The sequence below is a fragment of the Stenella coeruleoalba genome, assembly GCF_951394435.1.
Source record: "Stenella coeruleoalba genome assembly, chromosome: 10".
Lineage (NCBI taxonomy): Eukaryota > Metazoa > Chordata > Mammalia > Artiodactyla > Delphinidae > Stenella > Stenella coeruleoalba.
Window position 1 is genome coordinate 97,127,256 of NC_137156.1, and position 24,553 is coordinate 97,151,808.

General features: G+C 39.2%; 1 protein-coding gene across 2 annotated transcripts in view; it reads right to left on the minus strand.

The window, feature by feature from the left end:
• Nucleotides 1–24,553, minus strand: part of RAD18 (RAD18 E3 ubiquitin protein ligase) — a 106,961-nt gene that overhangs the window by 66,002 nt on the left and 16,406 nt on the right. For both annotated transcript variants that reach the window (XM_079935817.1, XM_079935816.1), the window contains exons 3-5: nt 13,800–13,861; nt 12,552–12,622; nt 2,209–2,546 (exon numbers count right to left, since the gene is read on the minus strand). In XM_079935817.1, the coding sequence (XP_079791943.1) occupies nt 2,209–2,546; nt 12,552–12,622; nt 13,800–13,861 (471 nt within the window). The remainder of the gene's footprint in view (nt 1–2,208; nt 2,547–12,551; nt 12,623–13,799; nt 13,862–24,553) is intronic.

A 24,553-nucleotide genomic window follows, 5' to 3' on the forward strand; every position in this document is an offset into this window, starting at 1 on the left:
TCCCCGACCAGGGATTGAACCCAGGCCCTCAGCAGTGGAAGCTCTGTGTCCTAATAATTGGACTGCCAGGAAATTCCCCTATTTTTGCTTTTATTTCTATTGCCTTGGGAGACTAACCTAAGAAAACACTGGTATGATTTATGTCAGAGAATGTTTTGCCTGTGTTCTCTTCTAAAAGTTTCATGGTGTCATGTCTTATATTTAAATCTTTAAGCCATTTTGAATTTATTTTTGTGTATGGTGTGAGGGTGTGTTCTAACTTCATTGACTTACATGCGGCTGTCTAGCTTTCCCAACACCACTTGCTGAAGACACTGTCTTTTCTCCATTTTATATTCCTGTTTCCTTTGTTGACGATTAATTGAGACTGTCAGCATTTTTAAGCAATAAACTTTTTTTTTTTTTTTTTGTGGTACGTGGGCCTCTCACTGTTGTGGCCTCTCCCGTTGCTGAGCACAGGCTCCGGATGCGCAGGCCCAGCAGCCATGGCCCACGGGCCCAGCCGCTCCGCGGCATGTGGGATCTTCCCGGACCGGGGCACGAACCCGCGTCCCCTGCATCGGCAGGCGGACTCCCAACCACTGCGCCACCAGGGAAGCCCCAATAAACCATTTTTTAATCAAGGTGTGTATATTGTTTTTGTAGACATAATGCTATGGCACACTTAACAGACTACAGTATAGTGTAAATATAACTTTTATATGCACTGGGAAACAAAAAAATTCATGACTCACTTTATTGTGATATTTGCTTTACTGCAGTGGTTTGGAACCAAACCCGCAATTTCTTTGAGGTATGCCTATACAAGTGTAGCGTTAAAAAGTGGAAACACAATCATTCTGAAACTGTTTGATGGAGTTAAGGGACCTGTGGAGGTATCTCAGGGCCTAGAGGCCACCATGGCTAACAGGCAGGGATGCAGGGGGAGCTCACGTGGAGAGCACAATCCCCAGACCCTCCAAATCCACTCTAATGGGGCAAGGCCGATTTTATCCACTTTGTATGCTATGGTTCACTGCAAGATTTCGCTTGGAAAAAAGGTTCTGCTACAGGGAAAATGTTATCAACTTAAAAACATATAATAAGAAGTGGCAATTAATAAAAAAAAATTGAAAAAGATAAGATATCCTAGGAAATGTAAGTAAAAAATTCACATAGCCATATGAAATTTAAACACTTGAGTACTAATAAACTAATTTCAACCTAAGTTTAGTAACCACTAACAGCCCTGCACTGTGTGTGGTATGGGCGTACCAAAAATATCTAAGACAGAATTTCTACCTAAAAGGTGCTCTGAACTCCACTGGCAAGAAGACATGGAAACAAGAGAATAAACAAGCTGACCTAGTCATCAAAAAGTTAAGCCAACTATACACAAAACAGTCCAGAAAACAAGTGCTGTAGTACTTTAGTAATGTGAGAAATCAATACTATGTAACATAACCAAAGAATGGTTAGACCTGGATAGAGTCTGGAAAGGTGGAACAGGGTTGGCAGACATTTTTAGCAAAGGGGCAGGTAGTAAAGATTTTAGGCTTTGGGGGCCAGATGGTCTCTGTCACAGCCAATGAACCATGGCAGGTAGCATGAAAGCAGCCATAGACAACAGGTAAACAAATGGACGTGGCTGTGTTCCAGTGAAGCCTTGTTTACAAAAACAGGTGACAAGCCAAATCTGGCCTGCACGTTGCACTCTTCCGATGCCCGAGTGTTTTCTAGGAATAGTGGGGAGATCAGCTTGGCTATGGCAGAAGGATTTTGAGAGGGAGAGGTGAGAAATAAGGTCAGACAGCTAAGGGAGTGGTCAAACTGTCTAGGGCTATAAATGCCACTCAGAACAGCTTGGAAGTGTTCAAGTGCTGATATCTTAAGATAAAATGAGCTCTTTAAGGTTAAACTGGAACTGATATAAAGGATGAGGGGGGAATGAAAAGCTGAAAAGCAGAAAGGTACGTCATACGTGAAGTACGAACTAATTAAAACAGCTTCACTTTTCCAGCCATCAGCCTGAATTCCTATTCTATGAGGCAGAAAGAGAACACATCTGGAAGCATTGCCTACATCCATCTCTGAGGCTGTTACAAGATGAAAGTGGGTCTGCCCTTTCCCATTCCTTCCCCCTCAAAAATGCTGCTTATATATTATGTCATGTGGGATGAGAAGATTTCTCTTAAGTAAGAAAACAAACATGTGAAAATAATTTCCTACCTTTAGTAACTTCTTTCAAGGCCGATGTAGAGGGTGTCTCAGGAACACTAGCCTCTGAGAAACCCGGAGCTGACTTTTCTACGGAAGGTGTCCCTCTGGTCTTTGCAGAAGAGCTCAGCTCTTTTTGAGGGCTGAATTTGCTTTCATTCTCTTTTATCAGCAACTCTGACACAGAACCACCAGCTTCTCTAATCAAGAAGTTCTCCATTAGCCTGCTTTCTTGCTTTAATGAACGTCTGAAGGCTACAGAAGTGTGCACTTTGGCAGCAAGGTTCTTTGAAGAGGAGGAAGCAGAAGAGATGCGTGGTGACTCTAAGGCAAACTGCAACAGATGATTCCTTGAAGCAAAGAAAACAAAACAGTTCATTAAGACCTCAACTTCTGTATACATAATAACCTAACTGACATAAGCTGTGCTCTCAACACTTGTTTCTACGAAATACAGAACTTACTCTACAATGACAACAAAACCAGTGTTTCTTCTAGACTAAACTACAAAGCAATAAATCTGATTTTAAAAGCAGTTCATCTGTCTATAAAAGATAATGGGAGGACTTCAGATTCTGGTCACAAAGAATAGCTCATATGAGACTTACTCTCCAGCCATAAATAATTTTAAATCTAAACAGAACATATAAAACTGTCTGTAAGCATGGACTATAGTCAACATGGTGGAAGGAACAGAGATTAGAGCTCTGGGCAAAGATCACTAGGACTGGAGGGACAGGGTGCTGGGCAGGGAGGAGCCACAGAATACCCTAAAAGTCTGCTGAGAAATGCTCATCAATTCCTGATCATCTCCAGGGCTGGAGAAGCATAAGACGAAGCCATAGGAGGCCCGGCAGGAAGCAGATGCTGGGAAGCTGAGATTCTAAAGGTCAATGCTGGAAAGCTGTTAGAGTTTGAGCCCAGCCAAAGCTGAGAGATTTTGGTAAAGACCCTAGACGTTCAGCTGAAACCCTACAAAGGCCAGGGAAGGACCACACTCTAGAAATAGAAACAAAAGTGAAATAGACCAAATCTAACAAAAAACTAATCCAAACCTTGACAGAATGAAAGTGAAGAGCTAGTAATTTAACTGCATGTCAGAACAAAATTCAACATTTTTCAAAGGAAGGTAATTCACAGCCTCTATAACATTACATCCACATTCAACAAACATTTAAAAATTACTAGACATGCAGAGAAATTAGCTACTAATCAAGAGATAAAATAGTCATTAGAAGCAGATCCAGGTGATCCGAGTGGCATTAGAAGAACTTCAAAAGAAATATGATTGAGACATGATGAATAAAGAAAAAAGAAGAAAATAATAGACAAATGAATTTTTAAAATTCTATGCTGTAAGAGGGAATTAAAACCCATCCCAAAAAAGGATAAAACAAAGAAAATGAAACCTAGGCACATGATAATCAAACTGCTGAAAAATGAAAGAATAAAGAGAAAATCTTGTAAACAACCAGAGAAATCTTGTAAACAACCAAACAACCTTGTAAACTACCCCTAAGGCACAGTTCCCCAACCTTGGCACTATTGACACTGTGAGTCAAATAATTTTTTGCTCTAAGAGACTGTTCTGTGCCTTGTAGGAATATCAATAGCATTAACACCCCTGCCCCAGGTTGGGACAACCAAAACATAAACAGATATCACCAAATGTTCCCTGGGGGAAGAGGTAAAGAGAAAGCAAAATCAGTCTCAGTTAAGAACCATGGCCCTAGGGAAATAACAGTAAGAAGTATCATTGACTTGTCAACAAAACCTATGGAAGCAAGAAGATAACAGAATGACATCTTAAAAGTACAGGAGGGCTTCCCTGGTAGCACAGTGGTTAAGAATCTGCCTGCCAATGCAGGGGACACGGGTTCGAACTCTGGTCGGGGAAGGTCTTACATGCCGCGGAGCAACTAAGCCCGTGCGCCACAACTACTGAGCCTGCGCTCTAGAGCCCTCAAGCCACAACTGCTGACCCCACATGCCACAACTACTGAAGCCTGTGCGCCGAGAGCCTGTGCTCCTCAACAGGAGAAGCCACCGCAATGAGAAGCCCGCGCACCACAACAAAGAGTAGCCCCCACTCGCCATAACTAGAGAAAGCCCGCGTGCAGCAACAAAGACCCAATGCAGGCAAAAATAAATAAATAAATAAATTTATTTTAAAATTTAGTTTTCAAAAAGTACAGGAAAAAAAACACAGATGAATTCTATTCCCATTGAAAATATTCTTCCAAAATGAAAGCAAAATACATTCTTAAGCCAACAAATGCTAAGAGAATTCCTCACCAAGAGACAAGAATTACTACAAGAACTGTTCTTCAGCTTAAGGAAAATAATCGTAGAAGTAAGCACAAAAAAATGTCAGCAAGGCTTGAGAAGAGGTAAATATGTGGTTAAATTCAAGAGTATTGACTTTTAAAGAGCACTAGCAATGGCTTGTGGAATTCATAACATACGTGGAAGTAAAATAACTCTAACATAGCAAAAAAGAGACATTAAGATAATGTAAAAATATTATAAAATTCTTGCATTGTTCAGGACATGATAAAAGTACTAATTTATGGTTAGTACTATAATACGTTAAGGATGTATTTTGCAATTTGTTCAGTAAAAACTAAAAAGAGCAACACTAAGAAGTATAATGCCAAAACTTGAGATAAAATAGTCAAAAAAAGGACAGGAAAGGAATAATTTTTTAAAAAGAACAAATGGACAAAGAAGAAACAGAGAGCAAGTAATCTATTAAATGTAATGGATACAGACTCCAGTTAAAACACAAAGCTTATCAGACTGGATTAAAATATAAGATGCAACTATATACTGTTTAAAAGAAAACACTTTAAATATAAAGACCCAGGAAGATTGGGGAAAAAACGGTGGGAAAAGATGTACCATGCAAACACTAACCAAAAGAAAACTGGTGTGGTAATACAGTGAGTCTTTTTAATAAATGGGGCTGGAGCAAATGAATATCTGCTGAGAAAAAAATGAATCCTGACGCTTGCCTCCATCATACCTAAAAATTAACTTGAATAGGTTCATAGGCCTACCTATAAAAGCTAAAACCACAATTCTAAGAAAACATATGAAAAAATCTTTATGACCTGAGGTAGGCAAAGATTTCTTAGGCAGGATTAAAAAAAAGTTATAATCATTTTATAAAAAAGAGAAAGAGACACAGAAAGAGACAGAAAGAAAGAAAAAGAGAGAGACAATAGACTGGACTTCAAAATTAAAATGTCTGTTCATCAAACGACACCCTTAGAAAATGAAAAGGCAAGCTACAGACAGGAAGGAAAATATATTTGACCAAAATACATAAAGAACCACTAATCAATAAGAAAAAGACAAACAATGCAATTTTTAAAAATTGGCTAAGAAACCAGGACACTTCACCAAAGATAAAAAGAAGAGTCAATAAGCACATGAAAAGGTACACTAGTCATCAGGAAATGTAAATTAAACCACCATGAGTTACCATTTCACACCCAATAGAATACTTACAAATAAAAGGACTAACAGTACCAAATATTAACCAGGATGTGGAGCAACTGAAATTCACTGTGGTCCAATCCAACTGGAAAACTGTTTGCCAACTCCTTATAAAGTTCAATATACATCTGCCCTATAAGCCTGCAATTCCATTCCTGGATATATACCCAAAGAATGAAAGTAGATGCCTACACAAAGACTGCACACAAATGTTCACAGGAGCTTTTACAATACTAGCCATAAACTGGAAACAATTCAAATTCATCAACAGAGGTATAGATAAGCACACTGTGCGTATTCATACAATGGATACTATTCAGCAGTAAAAAAGAAAATACCGACACAAGCAATAACATAGGCAAATAACAGAAATATTATGTGAAGCAAAAGAAAAGAATAAACGTATACTATATGATTCCACTTACATGAACTTTAAGAACAATCTATGATGATAGAAACCCAAATGGTCTATGGGGGTGGGACTGACTAGAAGCAGAATAAAGAAGTCATGGTATGGAAATGTTCTGTATCTTGACTATGATGGTAATGACACAGATGTATGATTTTCAAAATTCAATGATCAAAATTCAAACTTTATGTATTTCATTATATGTAAATTTTACCACAGTTTTAAAAAATCAAGAAATAGTAAAAATAAAAATAGTAACAATAATTTTTTAAAATCTCACTGATACACTAATGAGAAAGGCTACAACTAGAAAGACCAGGAATAGCAACTGTTGGTGAGGCTATGGAGCAACTGGAACTCTCATACTTCACGGTAGAAATGTAATTGTTTTAACCATTTTGAAACTAGCTTTAAAGATACCAGCAAATAAATGAATGCCTAGTCTCTGACCGAGCAACTACACTTCTAGATATATGCCAAAAGAAATACATGCCAAAAGATATGTACCAGAATGTTCACAGCAGTAGTATTCATAATAGACAAAAACCAGAAACAGCCCAAGTGTCTATCAATATGGAAACAGGGAAAAAATAATCCATATACTATCACTTGAATTCAAAAGATTCAGAAAAAGACCAAATGCTTACCACAACGACATACTTTTTTACTGAATTTCCCTTTCTCTGTTGGCCTGAAGTCAATAAAACTACTCTATTAACACTCATACCACCTCGGGGTTAGTTACTTCACTGGGCAGGAAATAATACAAAAAGAAAAAAGCAGTAAATATCTTATTCTGCTTTACGGTTTTACAGAAATCCACAAAAACTCTATTTACAACAAGATATCCTGCTTTATATTATATTTAATTGCCAGTCATCTGAATGCTTTGATTGTTTTAAATATGTCCTTAGACTAATAGGCATATCTACTATTTTCAACATTACTATTAAATATTTTTAAATGAATAATCAGGGTTGAGAGAGGGTGAGTAGATGTGTAGAAGATCAAGAATGTCCATAAGCTGATAAATGTTTAAGGAAGGTGATGTGTACCTGAGGGTCATTACACCATGTTCTCTATTTTTATATATATTTGAACTTTTCCACAATAAAAAGTTTGAAAGTGAATAAATAAAAGCTACAGCGGGAGAAAGGTTAAAAAAAAAATTCAGGATCTTCATCTTTGCGAGGAAAGAGAAATAAAGTAAAAGTAGAGAACCACAATCATTAAGTCTCTTTTTCTTCTAGGATGTGGATTTGGTGCAAAGAAGGTTCTGAGAAAAGCTTTCTTCTCGTTATGACAAAGTAAAAGACACACTCTCCAACTAATGGATAAAACTATCACTGATAAATCACTTCCATGCTGCTACACAAGTATACCTTTTCAGCTAAGTGTCTACCCTAGAGATAACTCCTTTTTGCTTTTATTCACAATTGAGACGAATTTTAGTCTTCCAATTTGATCTCTTACTTCAACACATGCCAATAAAGAACGTGGCAGACAGTTGCACCACTGCAATAATAAAATTATGCCCCATGCTAAAATTAAAATTCATTAACTTCTTCAGGTGCCTGCTAATCTCAGCAGTGGAAATATAATAGAGAACAAAATAGTTTCTATCCTCATGAAGTTTACACTATAGTAAGGGAAGAGAGAATAGACACCCACAACATATGTGAAAATTACTATGAAAAAAAGGAAGCCGATGAAGCCATGAATTCGGAGAGGATAAGCTTGATACTCTTTACAGGATGGTCACAGAAGACTTCACTGAGAAGATGCCTATGAAAAACACAGCCCAAGAAAGTAGAGGATTAAACTGTGTGGACATCTAGGGAAACACTTTCACTTAGAAATAACAGTAAGCAGAGTCTCTAAGGTCAGAGTGTGATTAACATGCTTGAGAAACAGGGAGAAGGCCAGTGTGACTGGAGCTAATTGACCTGGGGGAGAGAAGCAGGCAAGGAAGTCAGGGAGCCTACTCTGAAGGGCCCAGAGGACTGCCATTGAGACGACTTGGGGTTCTGCTCCAAATGAGATAGGAAACCACATCTGAGCGACATGCAGTATGACCTACTTTTTATTTTCAAGGATCGGTTTGCTTGCTGCCCTCAGAAGGACTATAAGGGGACAAAAGCAGAGGTAAGGCCACTAAGAAGTAATCACCGTATCTGGGCTGATGCTGGCTTGAACAGGATTAGCATAGTGAGGGAAAGTTGTCAGATTCTGGACGGAGAACAGAGATAGAACCAATGGGACTTACTGATGGAATGACAGACTAAGTGTGAAAGAGTGGGGTCAAGGATGACCCCAAGGTTTTTTGGCCTTGAGGGAGAGAGGCGGGAGCTGCCATTTACTGACACGAGCGAGACTGTGGGAGCAGCAGATTGGGAGTGGGGCCTGGGGAGCAGCAGAGGGAATCAGTTTAGTTCTGGTTTTAAGGGGTCCAAGCAGAGGTGAGATAAGCAGTTGGATATGTGACGATGATGTCCTGGAGAGAGATCTAGCTGATATATAAATCTGCAAGCCATGAACGTACAACTGGTATTTAAAACCATGAGACTGTTTACGGCAATTCACATACCTTAAAAATGAGCTGTGTGAAAATATTAATTCAAAAATTGATACTCAGACTGAATTGCTAATTTTTCCTTCACTTTCCATCACTCCTGTATATTAAAGTGAGTTGGCATTATAACGCCTAACAGCATTCCTCACAGACATTCAAATTGGATGAATTATGGACTTTCAGAATAACTGTGACAATAAAATACAGGAAAATCTTCCCCATTTGCTAACTATACAATAACTTTACGTCTTCAGAATGTGGCTAAGAATCAAAAGTGAAAACAGGCCTCTGGGTAGACATGGGCAGTCATAAAATCCATGCAATCAAGTCCATGGACTTTGGCAACTAGTAAATGTCCCTGAAAATATCTGTTCTAATCTGGAACATGCAAACGGCAGTCTAGGACCATTTGGTCAAACAGGCAGAGGCCCACCAAAGCACAAGGTCTCATTAGCTCCTTAGGGCATGCACATATGTATAACAGGGCACCACAATATAAATAGATAAAATATATAGATAGTAATGCTAGGAATCTTTTCTTAGGCTCCTTTGTTCCAGATACAGTACTATGCTATATATCTTTTAATATATCTCTTCATTTCTAATCCTTACAATTCCTCAAAGTGTCAACAATATTATTCCCATTGTTCAGATGTGGAATAGAAGCCAAAAAGGATTAATATCTTGATCACACTCATATCAAAACTAGTAGCGTCAAGACTGGAACCTAATTCTGCCTGAACCCAAACCCAGTATGCTTTAAACTATACCATAAGGAAAGGTGAAATTATACTCTACATACTCTTGTGAGATGCTAAGGGAATTATCCATTATCATCTGTTTAAATTTATTTATTTATTTATTCATTCATTCATTTATTGGCTGCATTGGGTCTTCATTGCTGCACGCGAGCTTTCTCTAGTTGCGGCGAGAGGGGGCTACTCTTCGTTGTGGTGCACGGGCTTCTCATTTCAGTGGCTCCTCCTGTTGTGGAACACGGACTCCAGGCACACGGGCTTCAGTAGTTGTGGCACGTGGGCTCAACAGTTGTGGCTCGCGGGCTCTAGAGCACAGGCTCAGTAGTTGTGGCACACGGGCTTAGTTGCTCCGTGGCATGTGGGATCTTCCCAGACCAGGGCTCGAACCCGTGTCCCCTGCACTGGCAGGTGGATTCTTAACCACTGTGCCACCAGGGATGTCCCTGTTTAAATTTTTAAACTTGGAAAAAGTACCTGGAGAAAAATTCATACCTTGATGGTGGATAAACCAAAGCAATAAATAATGCTCTATACTCTCAATTTCTAAAAAAATATAATATACATGTAGACTGGCTGCTATGCAAAAATACAAAAACAACATTTTCTTGCTTAGGTCAAGAATGATATTCCAGGGACTTCCTTGGTGGCGCAGTGGTCAAGAATCCGCCTGCCAAAGCAGGGACATGGGTTTGAGCCCTGGTCCGGGAAGATGCCACAGAGCAACTAAGCCCATGCGCCACAACTACCGAGACTGTGCTCTAGAGCCCGCACTGCACGCCTAGAGCCCATGCTCTGCAACAAGAGAAGCCACCACGGTAAGAAGCCCGCGTACCATACGAAGAGTAGCCCCTGCTCACTGCAAGTAGAGAAAGCCCACACACAGCAACGAAGACCCAACGCAGCCAAAAATAAATAAATAAATTCATTTAAAATAAAAAAAGAATGATGTTCCACTTGGACAACAATATTCTAAATAAATTTTGTCCAATACAACAGTTTCTTAAGAACATTATTTTAAATAAAAATGAGTCAAGGGGGGCTTCCCTGGTGGCACAGTGGTTGAGAGTCCGCCTGCCGATGCAGGGGACGCGGGTTCGTGCCCCGGTCCGGGAGGATCCCACATGCCGTGGAGCGGCTGCACCCGTGGGCCGTGGCCGCTGGGCCTGCGCGTCCGGAGCCTGTTGCTCTGTGGCGGGAGAGGCCACAGCAGTGAGAGGCCCGCGTACCGCAAAAAAAAAAAAAAAAAAGAGTCAAGGGAAAAAAGAAAACAAAACACTTGTTTCCTGAAAATAAAGGGCAAAAGTTAGAAGAAAATGTAAGATCTGCGTGTCAGCCTCGTGCCTGAAGACCTCTGGAATTATTTCCAATACTCTTTTGTTATTCAGTTTAGAATATTAAATTTTTAAAAATCATAATATCATAAAATGGCAATGACAGATGGGAAGCACAGGAAGAAATAAAATCAATAAACAATATAAATGACTTACATTTTACTCATAAAATTAAACTTCCTCCCTCACTGATCTAAACCACATTTCAAACAAGTAGTTAAACCGATTACGTTGAATTTCAACCCTACTAATTTTGCAAATGAAGTACCACAGCACTTTAGATATGACAAATGTCCAAGAAATGTTCCCCATAAAGCAATTCCAAGAGGGCAAACAGAGGGAGAAACAAATGATAAAATCCGTCCCAAATCTACAAAGAATGCTTCCTACCCTGCCACACCCACTACAAAGAATATTTAAATAGCCTATTTCTTTGGGGAGGGAGCACAATCATTCCAAGGCCTCCCTTTAAGTTACCAAAGGGTCTATGAACCCAAAGATGCTGATCATTTATCTTCAACAAACAGATGCAGTTCTTCGTAAGAGTCCCTTTTTCCTAGCAGGGAGGCTGTTATGCTTTCAATACCAGCTGAGGAAAAAATAAGCCATGAGATACAATTTTGCTGCCTCAGAGAAAAGCAAACAGCCGATCAATTCCTTTTTAAATACATGTCTCCATCTTTTCTTACCAACTTCAATATCTAACTGGTGAAGGACTTTAAAATAAGAAAAGCAATCACTTTAATTATGAGCACCAGAGAATCTCAGAGTGCCTTAATCTAGGAAAGTATACCACCTTCTTATGACTCTCCCTAGGGAAATAACCAACCAGCTGATTTCTAAAATGCCTTACTAGGCGAGTTCAGAGTACTAAATCCGATCATTTTTAGTATGCAAACCAATGAAAAAATGTGCAATTCTACTGGAAGAAATCTCTTTACATTTTTAGAAGTAATGTGATGAACCTCCAAGAACGTCCCAACAAGCTTGGAATTCATGTACTTAAGTATGTGGCCACCTAACCATTAACTAAACACAGTATGTTCCTAATAAAAACTCCAAAAACTCCTGCTTGGCTTGCATGATTAAAACCAAAAATAATTCAAGATACTGTCTGATAAAACATGCCTTTTTAAATCCCTCTGGGTGAGCACTGACTATCACCATCATACATTCGACAGTTAGGAAGTAGAGCTGCACTTTATGAAGCACCAGCAATCACACACTTCATGTTACACATCATTTTATACATGCTGAGCAAATCGGATTAAGAATTAATGGATTAATATATGACACAGAAACTATTATACATATATGTGTGTACACATACACATGCATATGCTACCCAGCTCTGTCCACTGAGAGGGTTTAGAAGCAATGACACCCCAGTAACAATGAGCATACCCAGCTCCAGATCCAGATTTCTAAATGCCATTCTCCAATAAAAGGACCCAGGGCTCCTCGGGAAAATGGTTGATTCTAATGCTGGGGCAGGGAAAATAAAAGATAAAGCTGAAGTATTTCTGAAATACTCGAAAGTAATTGCCCAAATCTACATTTTAACTCTTGTTTTTCATAACAGGAGACTTTCTGTTAGGTAAAGGAAGAAAATCCTATTATGATTAGATTGTCCATATGTGATTAATGACTGTTGTTGCATCCCTTCTTTTACCCCCAAATATGCAGCCCTGCATTCCCTAATCCCGAAAAGTGCACAGAGTAAAGGGACGGACACATGTAAAAGGCAAAAGCAGTTAGGGATTAGTCACAAAAGAAAATCATACCGTGCAAAATTCAAGCTTTTTACCAGTTCATCTAATACGCGGTTATTTTTCAGGTCCGGCTCTGTGACTGTCTGGAAAAGAAAAACAACAGATAGAAAAAGGTCAGAAACAATAATTAACTTGTCATAATCTTGTTTTTGAAAACGTATGTCTCATCCTCCTGAGATTCCCCATCCCACTAAGTCTTCCAGGAAAACCTCAAAATAAAGTTCATTCATCTCATACTAATACGGAATTTTAAAACAGTGAATCACTATCTGCTGACTGGAAGTCTGTTTAAAAGCTCTCCAAAGCATCTGGTAAAAACATATGTACTCTGTACTAAGATAAAACCTAATATGAGCAAGAATCCTTCTTCAAAATGCCAGCACTCAGCTTTCCCAAAAATGTCTCCTGAAAAGCAGAACAGAGATGCTCTTTTAAAGTAATAACACGAGAGCCTTAGGTGCTCAAAGAGACTTTTAAAACAAGATTGGTGTTCAAGACTGCAAGAGGAAAACGATAAACCCAGTAGCTATCTAGCGTAAATGGCATACACTTTATCTCTGTGATGATACCATCTTGATGACAGCAGCATCCCTAGTTGGAAAGAGCTTAGACTTGGGAGCCAAACAAGTTCAGTGACATCCTGACACGATGCACCTACCAGAGGCACCAAACTAGAACCCAAACCCTTTCATTAGCCCCAGTGTCCTTTCTATCAGACCTTACTATCTCTTTTTCTTCTTTCTTTATTCCTACGTATGTTTACCTTCCCTTTTTACATACCTTTTCACCTATTTCCACTACATAAAATGCTTCAGAAACTTTAACAAGTTTCTTGGTGTTCTCCCTGAAGGTCTCATTTGGGAAAGAGGTAAGGGGCCAGTTAAGCTGAATCTTTGCCTTCTGCACAAATACTTAAACATCAATCTTTTGCAGATAAATGATCCTACCATCAGATTTTCTACCCAAGTTGAGAAATTATAAAAAGTGAAGAGCCATAAAAACACAGTTCATAAGATTTAAAGTGTCCTGATCTTAAAATTAGTTTTTTCTTCCTAAAATACATTTAGGTTATCAGAAATCTTTATGAAAAGTTGAACAAAGTCCAGTTCTCCATATATGTATTTTATAAGTCCTTTCTGAAACTGTCTTTGATATAGCTTCATTCAATAATTATACATCTTCCCTGGGCTTTTGTGTATACATGAAGCAGAAATATCTGCACCACTTAGTTTAAAGAAAAAAAGGAAAAGAAAAACTCACCACACAGCAAGTTGGACATTGTGTTTTATAGGACAGAAATTTTCTTATACAAAGAGAACAGTCTGCAAAAACACAAATGCAACATAATAAATTACTTAAGCTGGCTTTCATATATCAGAAGAGCATAGCATCCTGACAGTAAAAAGCAAGTTTCTAAAACTTAAGCCAATCCATTTTGCATGTGATCTTAAGGATTTTATGAGAAAATGAACCATGTCAAAAGTAATTCTAAAGTGTCCAATTAAAAAAAGAAAATCCAGTTCCATCCACACAAAAGGTTTAAGAGGTCCCCAGAATCTCTAGCTGGGCTGGCTGGTGAGTTAGTGCAGGAACGTCTGGTATAGGAGATGCTTTCGAAGGCTCCTTTCAAAGCTGAGAAAGCTGGCCTCTGCCTCCAAGTTCAGTGTTAAGTGACCAGTTAGCTGGTAAGAGAATAACATCCCTCCAACTAACAACCAGCACTCCAGCATCTCCATAAGGGCAGTTCTGCATAACTATATGTCCCTTCTGTATGTGTAACTATCTCTTTTCTCCCGTCTTGCTTCACAGTGCTGCCTCATAAGAATGATAAAGAAGAATAACATTGACTATTTGCCTAAAAGAATCTTACATTGCCTCTTAATTTAGAAAAAGTCAGTAAACGGAACATTTCACATTTCACTTTTTTTTTTAGTAAAATTAAATTGTTTTTTTTTGGCTGTGTTGGGTCTTTGCTGCCGTGCATGGGCTTTCTCTAGTTGCAGGGAGCAGGGGCTACTCTTCATTGCAGTGCACGGGCTTCTCATTGAGGTGGCTTCTCTAGTTGTGGAGCACGGGCTCTAGGCACGTAGGCTCAGTAGTTGTGGCACACAGGCTTAGCTGCTCCACAGCATGTGGGATCTTCCCAGACCAGGGCTCGAACCCATGTCCCCTGCATTGGCAGGTGGATTCTTAACCACTGTGCTACCAGCGAAGCCCTAAATTGCTTTTTATTACAACACAAGCCTCAATTAATTTTGTGAGTCAAAAATCCACAAAAGAAAAAGAAAAATGACTGCTGGTCCATCTTTAAAATAGTAGTAATTTAACAGTGCCTAAAAGCCAATGATTTCACCTAGCAGTAAATATTTTGAGCATCTTCCATTTTCAAGTCAGAAAAAGTGCAAAGTAAATTGGCACTTAAGCAGATGAATCTATTAGTGAGAACATTCTCACTTAATGGTGTTTTATGGATTGGAGTTAAGTCCAGGCCCTCTCCCTCTTTAATAGCATGAATTTGGATCAATTTAACTGTCCTGCATTCTGCCACTGCACCCCACTCAAACCTTAATAGCAGCAGATATGCAAATGCAGTATTCACTACCTACACCCAAAAAGCTAACATAGGAAAACCGAATAAAGAAATTTAAAATGACAAATCCTGAAATGTTTAAGGAAAGGAACAGCAAAGTGGCTAGGATTCTGGGTCACCAATTCTAGTCAATCCAGGATGATAGCAGAACACGATAGCTAAGTCTGGCTTCTACTAAACTCTGGGGGCTTTTGTGTCATTAAAACAATTACAGATCCAGAGCAACTTTTAGTCTTGAGGGAACCTGTGACAACTGATGATTAGTAGAATGCCTATTGAATCATGACAGGTAGAGTATGAAAAATAAGTGCTCATAAAATAAATTATCTTTATTGGAAGTATTCTCCACTGAATTCCTCTTAGATAAAGAATGACATCAGTGACAACTGTATGTGACAAAGAAACATGAAAAAAAAAAAGAATGGAAGTAAAGGTTAATTTTTCAGCTGAGTTCACTGATTTCATAAAAAGTCAAGGCTTTCCTCCCTAAAATGACATAATTAAAATATATAGAGTAGACTTCCATCTCTGTCCAGGAGAAAGTAACCAATATCCAGAATTACCCTCCTTCTGTAAACAACTAAAATACCAAGGGAAAATATAAAACAACTCTTTCTAAATTTTCAGACTTTGGACCACAGTGCAGGGAGGAAAGCCAAAAGCCCATCAGTCTTGCTAGTTGAAAAAACAAAGATCAGAGTTCAGGGCAATCCAGGTAGCTAGAATTTGTAGGGCAGAGTACCAGAAAGAAAGATGCTACATACAGAAAGACCTCCAGAAATATGAATACAAATCCATTCAATTCTATGACTGAAGGCAAATCTGCACATACATGGGCGTGAAAATCCATAAGGCCAAACAAAGATCAACTTCCAGGGAAAGAACAATAACTGGAGAGGTAACAAAGCGTCAAGAGTTCATGAAATTTCTAGCAGGCAGGTTGGAGGAACCTCACTAAATGCATGGGCATTGAGTAGACACCCCAGAATGTCATACCTTAGTATATGAATAAACTAGCCATAGAAAGTGGATGATGTCAGCAAGATGGCAGAACAGGAAGCCAGACCCTACTTTTCCCATGGAAACACAAATCAACAACAATACATAAACCAATTCCCTTTGTGAGAAATCCAGATACTAGTTAAGATGCTCCTATACCCCAAGGCAAGCACAAAACCAGCCACATCAGAGCCAGTAGAAAACTTGTGGCCCTCACTTGCCGGAGTTCCTACCCCTGGCTCAGCACCACATAATCGGAAAGACATTCCGTACTCCGGGGGAGGGAGCAAGAGAAGACTGAAACACATATGAAATGTTCAGACTTTTCATGTGGCTGCCCCAGGGACTGGTTTCCATCTTGCCTGAATCTAATCACTGACAAGAAAGGGGACCAGGTTGGAATGGATGAGAACAAAGGTGACGGTTTGCACGAGTAGTCACTCATTCACCATTACCCCTCCCCTGGGAGCGAGCAGGAGAAATTCCCACCTCTCAGCTTCTCTTGGGGAAGAACGTGCATCCAACGTTCCAGCTTTCCAGCGGGCTGCCCAAGGGACTTGTGTCTATCTCACCCAACTCACAGTACTGAAGAGACCTGTCATACTCTAAATGCCTGGAGACTAACGAGAACAAAAAAGAGCTGGGACACTGCTCCAGAGGACCCACAATACAATTGGAGGCCGATATAACTCAGTGGCTTCTCATTTGGAGAGAAAGAGAAGAGAAAAGGATGCAACCAGTATTTCAGCTTTCCAAGGGGCTGCCCCAGGGACTGTTTCTACCTTGCCTGACTTGGAGTTCTGATGGGACCTGGCATACTCTAGTGCCTGGGGGCCGCTAGGAACAAAAAAGAGCTGGGCAGTTTGCTGCAATTCCAAATACTCTGAAGTACCACAGATACAAGAAGCAGCAAAAGATTACACAGTAATGAAAAAAGAAACCAGCAAAACATCTCTAACTATACTCATACGTCTAGAGAAGATCCATCCACAGAAAAGGTTTAAGAGGTCCCCAGAATCTCTAGCTGGGCTGGCTGGTGAGTTAGTGCAGGAACATCTGGCTTTCCCTATAGGAAGCTTGTCTGTAAATCCTGTACAAGGTGACTGTTTTTTCAAATGCATGGATCCCAACAGAGTAACAAGGCATACAAAGAAACAGGAAAACATGGCCAATCTCCAGAAACTAATCCTAAAAAAACAGATGTGTATGAATTACCTGACAAAAAATTTTAAATAACCATCATAAAGATGCTCAATGAACTAAGGAAAATGATGCATGAACAAAACGAAAGTATCAGCACAGACATAAAACACAAAAGAGAACCAAACAGAAATTCTGGAGATGAAGAATATAATACAGGTTTCCCCCACCACCTGAAAGTTGACTGGTCCTGTGAAAACTTTCATAAGCCAAAATGGCATAAAGTGAAAAAGTGAAGATGCACAAAATAAAGCAAGATGAAACACAGATACTCACAGACACAGTTCAAAGCTATGGCAGCTTGATGCTGCGATGCTGAGTGTAGTTGCCAGGGGTGCCACTCTCGCTGTTCAGGGTGCACACCACTTCTATTACAGTTCATTCAAAAAAAATACTGAAGGCTATTTTCACCTTTTGCCTTTTTTTTGTAAAAGTGAAAATCCTCTTCAGATTTCTTTTGGTTAATGGAAATTGGTCCTAATGTAGGTCTTTCATAAAAGGGAAGTGTTATAAAGCAAACTTTTGAAAAGCAGGGGATACTTGAAACTGAAATGAAAAATTTACCAGAAGAGCTCAGCAGTGGACTTGATCAAGCAGAAGAATCAATGCACTTAAAGACAAGTCATTTGAAATTATTCATTCATAGGCACAAAAAGGAAAAAGAAAGAAGAAGCCTAAGGGACTTATGGGACACCATAAAAGAGCACCCAAACACACAAAGCAAACACCAACAGGACTAGAGAAACACATAGCAAAACAATAATAGTAGAAGGTTTCAATGCCTCAACTTTCAATGATGGATAGGACAGAAGATCAATAAGGAAACAGAGGATTTAAACAATACAATAAACCAAAGGCATCTAATAGACATATACAGAACATCAGCAGAGCACACATTCTTTTCAAGTGCACACAGATCACTGTCCAGGAGAGATTACATGTTGAGTCAGAAAATAATCACATCAAGTATCTTTTCTGACCATAACAGAATGAAACTAGAAATCAATAGCAGAAGAAAAAAATGGAAAATTCACAAATATGTGGAAATTAACACACTCCCGAACAGGCAATAGGTCAAAGAAGAAATGAAAAGGGAAATCAGAAAATGTTTTAAAAAATGAAATCACAACACACCAAAACTTAAGGGATGCAGCAAAAGCACCACTGAGAGGGAGGTTTATAGAAGTAAATGGCTACACTAAGAACAAGAAAAAAAATCTCAAATAAAAACCTAACTTTACATACCAAGGAACTAGAGAAAGAACTAACTAAGCCCAAAGTTACTGAAAGAAAGGAAATAGTAAAGATTAGAGCAGAAATAAACAAAAGAGAATAGGAAAAAAAAAAAATCAATGGAATTAAGAGTTGGTTCCTGAAAAGACTGACAAAGCTGACAAACCCTTAACCAGACTAAGAAAAAACGAAGACTCAAGGAAATAAAATCAGAAATGATAGAGGAGACATTAAAACTGATGCCACAGAAATAGAAAGAGTTAAAAGAGACTAGTGTGAACAATATATACGAACAAGTTGAACGTACCAAGACTGATTCATGAAGAAATAGAAAATATGAACTGACTTGAAACTAGTGCATAGACTGAACCAGTAGTCAAAAATCTGCCAACAAAGAAAAGCCTACAACCAGATGGCTTCACCGCAGGATTCTACCAAACATTAAAAGAATTAACACCATTCTCAAACATTTCATAAAAATTGAGAAGGAAACACTTCCAAACTTATTTTATGAGGCAAGCATTATTCTGATACCAAAGACATTACAAGAAAACTACAGACCAATATCCCTGATGAAAAATCATCAACAAATATTAGCAAACTGAATTCAACCACACATTAAAAGCATCACCACCATGACCCAGCAGGATTCATTCCTGGGATGCAAGGACAGGTTGACATACAAAAATCAATGTGGGGCTTCCCTGGTGGCGCAGTTGTTGGGAGTCCGCCTGCCGATGCAGGGGACACGGGTTCGTGCCCCGGTCCGGGAAGATCCCACATGCCGCGGAGCGGCTGGGCCCGTGAGCCATGGTCACTGAGCCTGCGCGTCCGGAGCCTGTGCTCCGCAGCGGGAGAGGCCCCAACAGTGAGAGGCCCACATACCGCAAAAAAAAAAAACACACACACACACACACACAAAAAATCAATGTGCTACACCACTAACAGAACCAGGATAAAAATCATATGATCATCTCACAATAGATGCAGAAAAAGCATCTGACAAAATTCAACCCCCTTACATGATAAAAAAAAAAAACTCAACAAAATTAGAAGGAAATTACCTCAACATAATAAAAGCCATTATGAAAAGCACACAGCTAATATCATACCCAATGATTTCCATTAAGATCAGAAGCATGGCAACAATGCCCACTCTTGCCACTTCTATTCAACATAGTACTTGAAGTCCTACCTAGAGCAATTAAATGTTAAAAAGAAATAAAGAACATCCAAATCAGAAAGGAAGAAGTAAAATTATCTCAGTTCACAGATGACATAATCTTATATGTAGAAAATTCTAAAGATACCACAAGAAAAATTGTTAGAACTAATAAATGAATTCAGCGAAGTTGATGGATACGAAATCAAAATGCACAAGTCAGTTTCACTTCTAAAACTAGCAATCCAGAAAAGATATTAAGAAAACAATCGCATTTACAATAGCATCACAAAGAATAACATAATTAGGAATAAACTTAACCAAGGCGGCAAAAGACAAGTACACTGAAAACTATAAAACACTGCTGAAAGAAACTGCAGAAGACACTTCCATGTTCACTGACTGGATAACTTAACATTGTTAAAATGCTCGTACTAACAAAAGCAATCCACAGATTCAATGCAATCCTTATCAAAATACCAATGGTATTTTCTGCAGAAACAGGTAAGTCAATTCTAAAATTCATATGGAACCACAAAGGACCTTGAATAGCCAAAATAATGTGAAAGGCAAAGCTAGAGGTCTCACATTTCCAGACTTCAAAACATATTACAAATCTACAGTAATCAAAATAATATGGTATTAGCATAAAGACAGGAATGTACACCAGTGGAATAGAGAACGCAGAAATAAACCCACACATAGGCAGTCAAATGGTCCTTGAAAAGGGTGCCAGGAGTACACAATGGGGAAAGGACAGTCTCTTCAACAAATAGTGCTGGGAAAACTGGATTTCCACTGTAAAAGAATAAAGACTTGAAACTATAAAGCTGCCTGGAGAAAATAAAGGGAAAAAGCCTCATAACATTAGTCTTAGGAATGATTTCCTGGATATGATACCAAAAGCACAGGCAATAAAAGCAAAAATAGACAAGTGGGACTTCATCAAACTAAAAAGCTTCTGCAATCAACAGAATAAAAGAACAACTTATGAAACATAAGAAAATACTTGCTAACCATATACCTGATGAGTTAATATCCAAAAATATCAAAACATACAACAAACGCCTGTAACTCAATAACAAAAAAACATGTAACCTGATTAAAAATGGGCAAAGAACTTGAAAAGGCATTTCTCCAAAGACATACAAATGGCAAACAGGTATATGAAAAGATCGTCGCCATCACTAACCATGGAGGAAATGCAAATCAAAACCATAATGACATCATCTGTTAGGATAGCCACTATCAAAAATAAGAAAAAGAAGAAAAGAAAATAACAAGCGTTGGTGATGGCGTGGAGAAATCAGAACCCTTGTGCACTGTTGATGGGAATGTAAAATGGTGCAGTCACTATGGAAAAAAGTATGGAGGCATTTCAAAAAATTAAAACTACAGTTACCATATGATCCAACAACCCACTTCTGGGTATTGATCAAAAAGAACTGAAAACAGAATTTCAAAGAGATATTTGCACTCCTGTGTTCATAGCAGCATTATTCACAAGAGCCAAAAGGAGGGAGCAACCCAAGTGTCCACCAGTGGATGAACAGATTAAAAAAATATATGCTCTCTATAGACATAAAATGGAATATTATTCAGCCTTAAAAAAGAAGGAAATTCTGTCATATGCCACAACATGGATGAACCTCGAGGATATTAAGCTAGGTGAAATAAGCCTATCACAGAAGGACAAATACTGCATGATTATATTTATATGCAGTATCTAAATGAACTCATATAAGCAGAAAATAGAATGGTTGTTGCCAGGGCCAGGGGGAGGGAGAAAAGGGTAGCTGCTGTGCAACAGGTACAGAATTTTAGTCATACAAGATGAAAAAGTTCTAAAGACATGCTGTACAACAATGCACATATAGTTAACAATACTATACTATACACTTACCAACTTGTTAATGGAGAAGGTTTTATGTTATGTGTTTCTCATCCTTCCCCCACTATAGTCCTATAAAAAAGTTTACTCTAGATTCATCATGACAAAGCTTAGAAACAAAACTTGACAGAACCAATCTGATCCTTCCACAACAAAAAAAGAAGCCTTCCACAACAAAACCCAACACTCTAATAAAGTATACAACAAAATGTAAACACTCAAAAATGTGAAAACTACAATGGAAAGCATCCAATCAAAAATTACCAGAAATGCAAAGAAGCAAAAAATAATGTGCTCTATAACCAGAAGTATGTGGGGGGGGATGGAATCAATCAATAGATAGTTTTAGAAACAACAGAGATAATGAATTAGCAGACAGTGAGGTTAATCTAGTTATTAGAATATGTTCAATATATTCAAGGATTAAAATAGACACACACACAAACCTAATAAGGAAAGAAATGGAAGACACTAAAAAAGTAAAATTCCTAGAGAGGAACAATACAATATCTAAAATGAAAATTTCACTGGATGAGACTAACAGTTGATGAGACAGTGCAGAATAAAAGATCAATAAACTTGAAATCATAACAAAATAAATTATCCAAAATTAAGCACAAAAAGGATGGGGGTGGGGAGAGATTACCAAAAAGGAAAAGAAAAAAAAACCAGAGCCTCAATGTCTATAGATTAACATAAAGTAGTGGAATAAAGTTAATAAAGGTCTAACAAAGTGTAATCTGAATTGGAGCTCGGGTGTGGAGGTGGGTGTGTAAACAGAAAAATACTCAAAGAGAAAGTGTTAAATTTTTTCCAAATATAAACCCATAAACTGAAGCAGTTCAGTGGACCACAAGCAGTACAAACACAAAGTAAATCACACTAAAGCACATTACAAATTTCTAAAATCTGGTAATAAAGAGAAAATCTGAAAAGCAGCCAGAAGAAAAATGACACATTATATACAGAAACCTATAAAAAAAAAAAAACCTAACACACCTGGTTTCATCTGAAACTAGTCAAGGCAGAAAATTGTAGAATGACATTCAGAAAGGAGAAAAATTTAACTTTGAACTGCATACCCACTGAAAACACCTTTCAAAAAGCAATGAAATAATTTTTTCAGGGAAACAAAAGCTGAGAGAATTCTTTAGCAGCATGCTGGTGCTACAAGAAATGCAACAGAGAAAATATAAACGACATAAGAAGAAAACGTTGATGTATACAAAGGAGAGTATAAGAAATGATAAATGTGTCTAAATATAAAAGACTACTTTTTCATTTTTAAATTTGTCTTAAAAGATAATGAGCTGTCTAAGGCAAATACAGGGACTTCCCTGCTAGTGCAGTGGTTAAGAATCCACCTGCCAATGCAAGGGACATAGGTTTGAGCCCTGATCCGGGAAGATTCCACATGCCACAGAGCAACTAAGCCCACGTGCCACAACTACTGAGCCTGAGCTCTACAGCCCACAAGCCACAACTACTGGGCCCATGTGCCACAACTACTGAAGGCTGCGCACCTAGAGCCTGTGTTCTGCAACAAAGAGAAGCCACCGCAATGAGAAGCCCGCACGCCGCAACGAAGAGTAGCCCCCACTCGCTGCAACTAGAGAAAGCCCGCGCTCAGCAACGAAGATCCAATGCAGCCAAAAGTAAATAAATAAATAAGTAAATTTATAGAAAGTAAATAAATAAAGCAAATATAATAACAATGTATTGTGTCTGTAGTATATGTGCACATCATAAAAGGAAAGACAACAACAGGATGACAGAAGGGGGGGAACAGAAGCACACAGTTGTATACCCATGGCATTTTCACAGAAATAGAACGAACAATCCTAAAATTTATATGGAATCATAAAAGACCCCAAGTAGCCTAAGCAGTCTTAAGAAAAAAGACCAAAGCTGGATGTATCACACTACCTGACCTCAGAGTATACTACAATGCTACAGTAATCAAAACAGCATGGTACTGGCACAAAAAGAGACACATAGATCAGTGGAACAGAAAAGAGAGACCAGAAATAAACCCATACACTTATCATCAATTAATCTATGATAAAGAAGGCAAAAATATATAATGGGGAAACTACATTATCTTCAAAAAAAGTGGTGCTAGAAAAACTGGATAGTTACATGTAAAAGAATGAAATTAGAAGGCAGAGTCAAGATGGTGGTGTGGGAAGACGCGGAGTTAGCATCTCCCCACAACTAGGGCACCCACCAGCCGCTGGTGGGGGACTCTGACGCCCAAGGAGATGGGAGGAACCCCAAAGTGAACGGGTAGGACATAGGGGGACTGAGGGAGGAGGAGAAGTGAAGGCCAGACAGGATCAGCACCCCTGAGGCAGGGAAGATCAGGAGAGGCAGGCAGAAGGGGCCCTCCAGGAGGAGCGGGAGAGGAGCAGAGGGCGACTGCCCCACCCACTCAGGCCCAGGGAGCCTGTTGAGCTCCCAGGCCAATCCCCTGCCCTCCAAACCCCCCTCCAGGCCATGTGAGTCCTTGGGGGCATAGGAGGGAGACAGGGGAGATCAGGAGAGGCAGGTGGGAGGGGCCCTCACAGACCAGAGGAACAGGAGAGGAAAGGAGAGGAGGGCATTTGCCCTGCCCACTTGAGCCCAGGAAGCCTGCTGGGCTCCCAGGTGAGGTCCCCTGCCCTCCGAGACCAGGGATGGGGGGCACACCTGGGCCCCTTCTGTTCCTTGAGCCTAAGCCCCAGCCCCCAAAGCCCCCAGGGCCTTTTCCAGCCCTGTGGGACCTGGGCATTGGCCCCGTCCATCGCCCAAAGCTCACCCTTGCTTAGACCTCGCCCTCCACAGCCAAGGCCTCCCCGGCACCCTTTTTTCCCCCTCCTCCTCTTTTTCACTATTATGGTACTACTGTGCATTCTGGTTGTTGAGTCATCTAAATTTTTATTTTTATATTCTTCCTAACA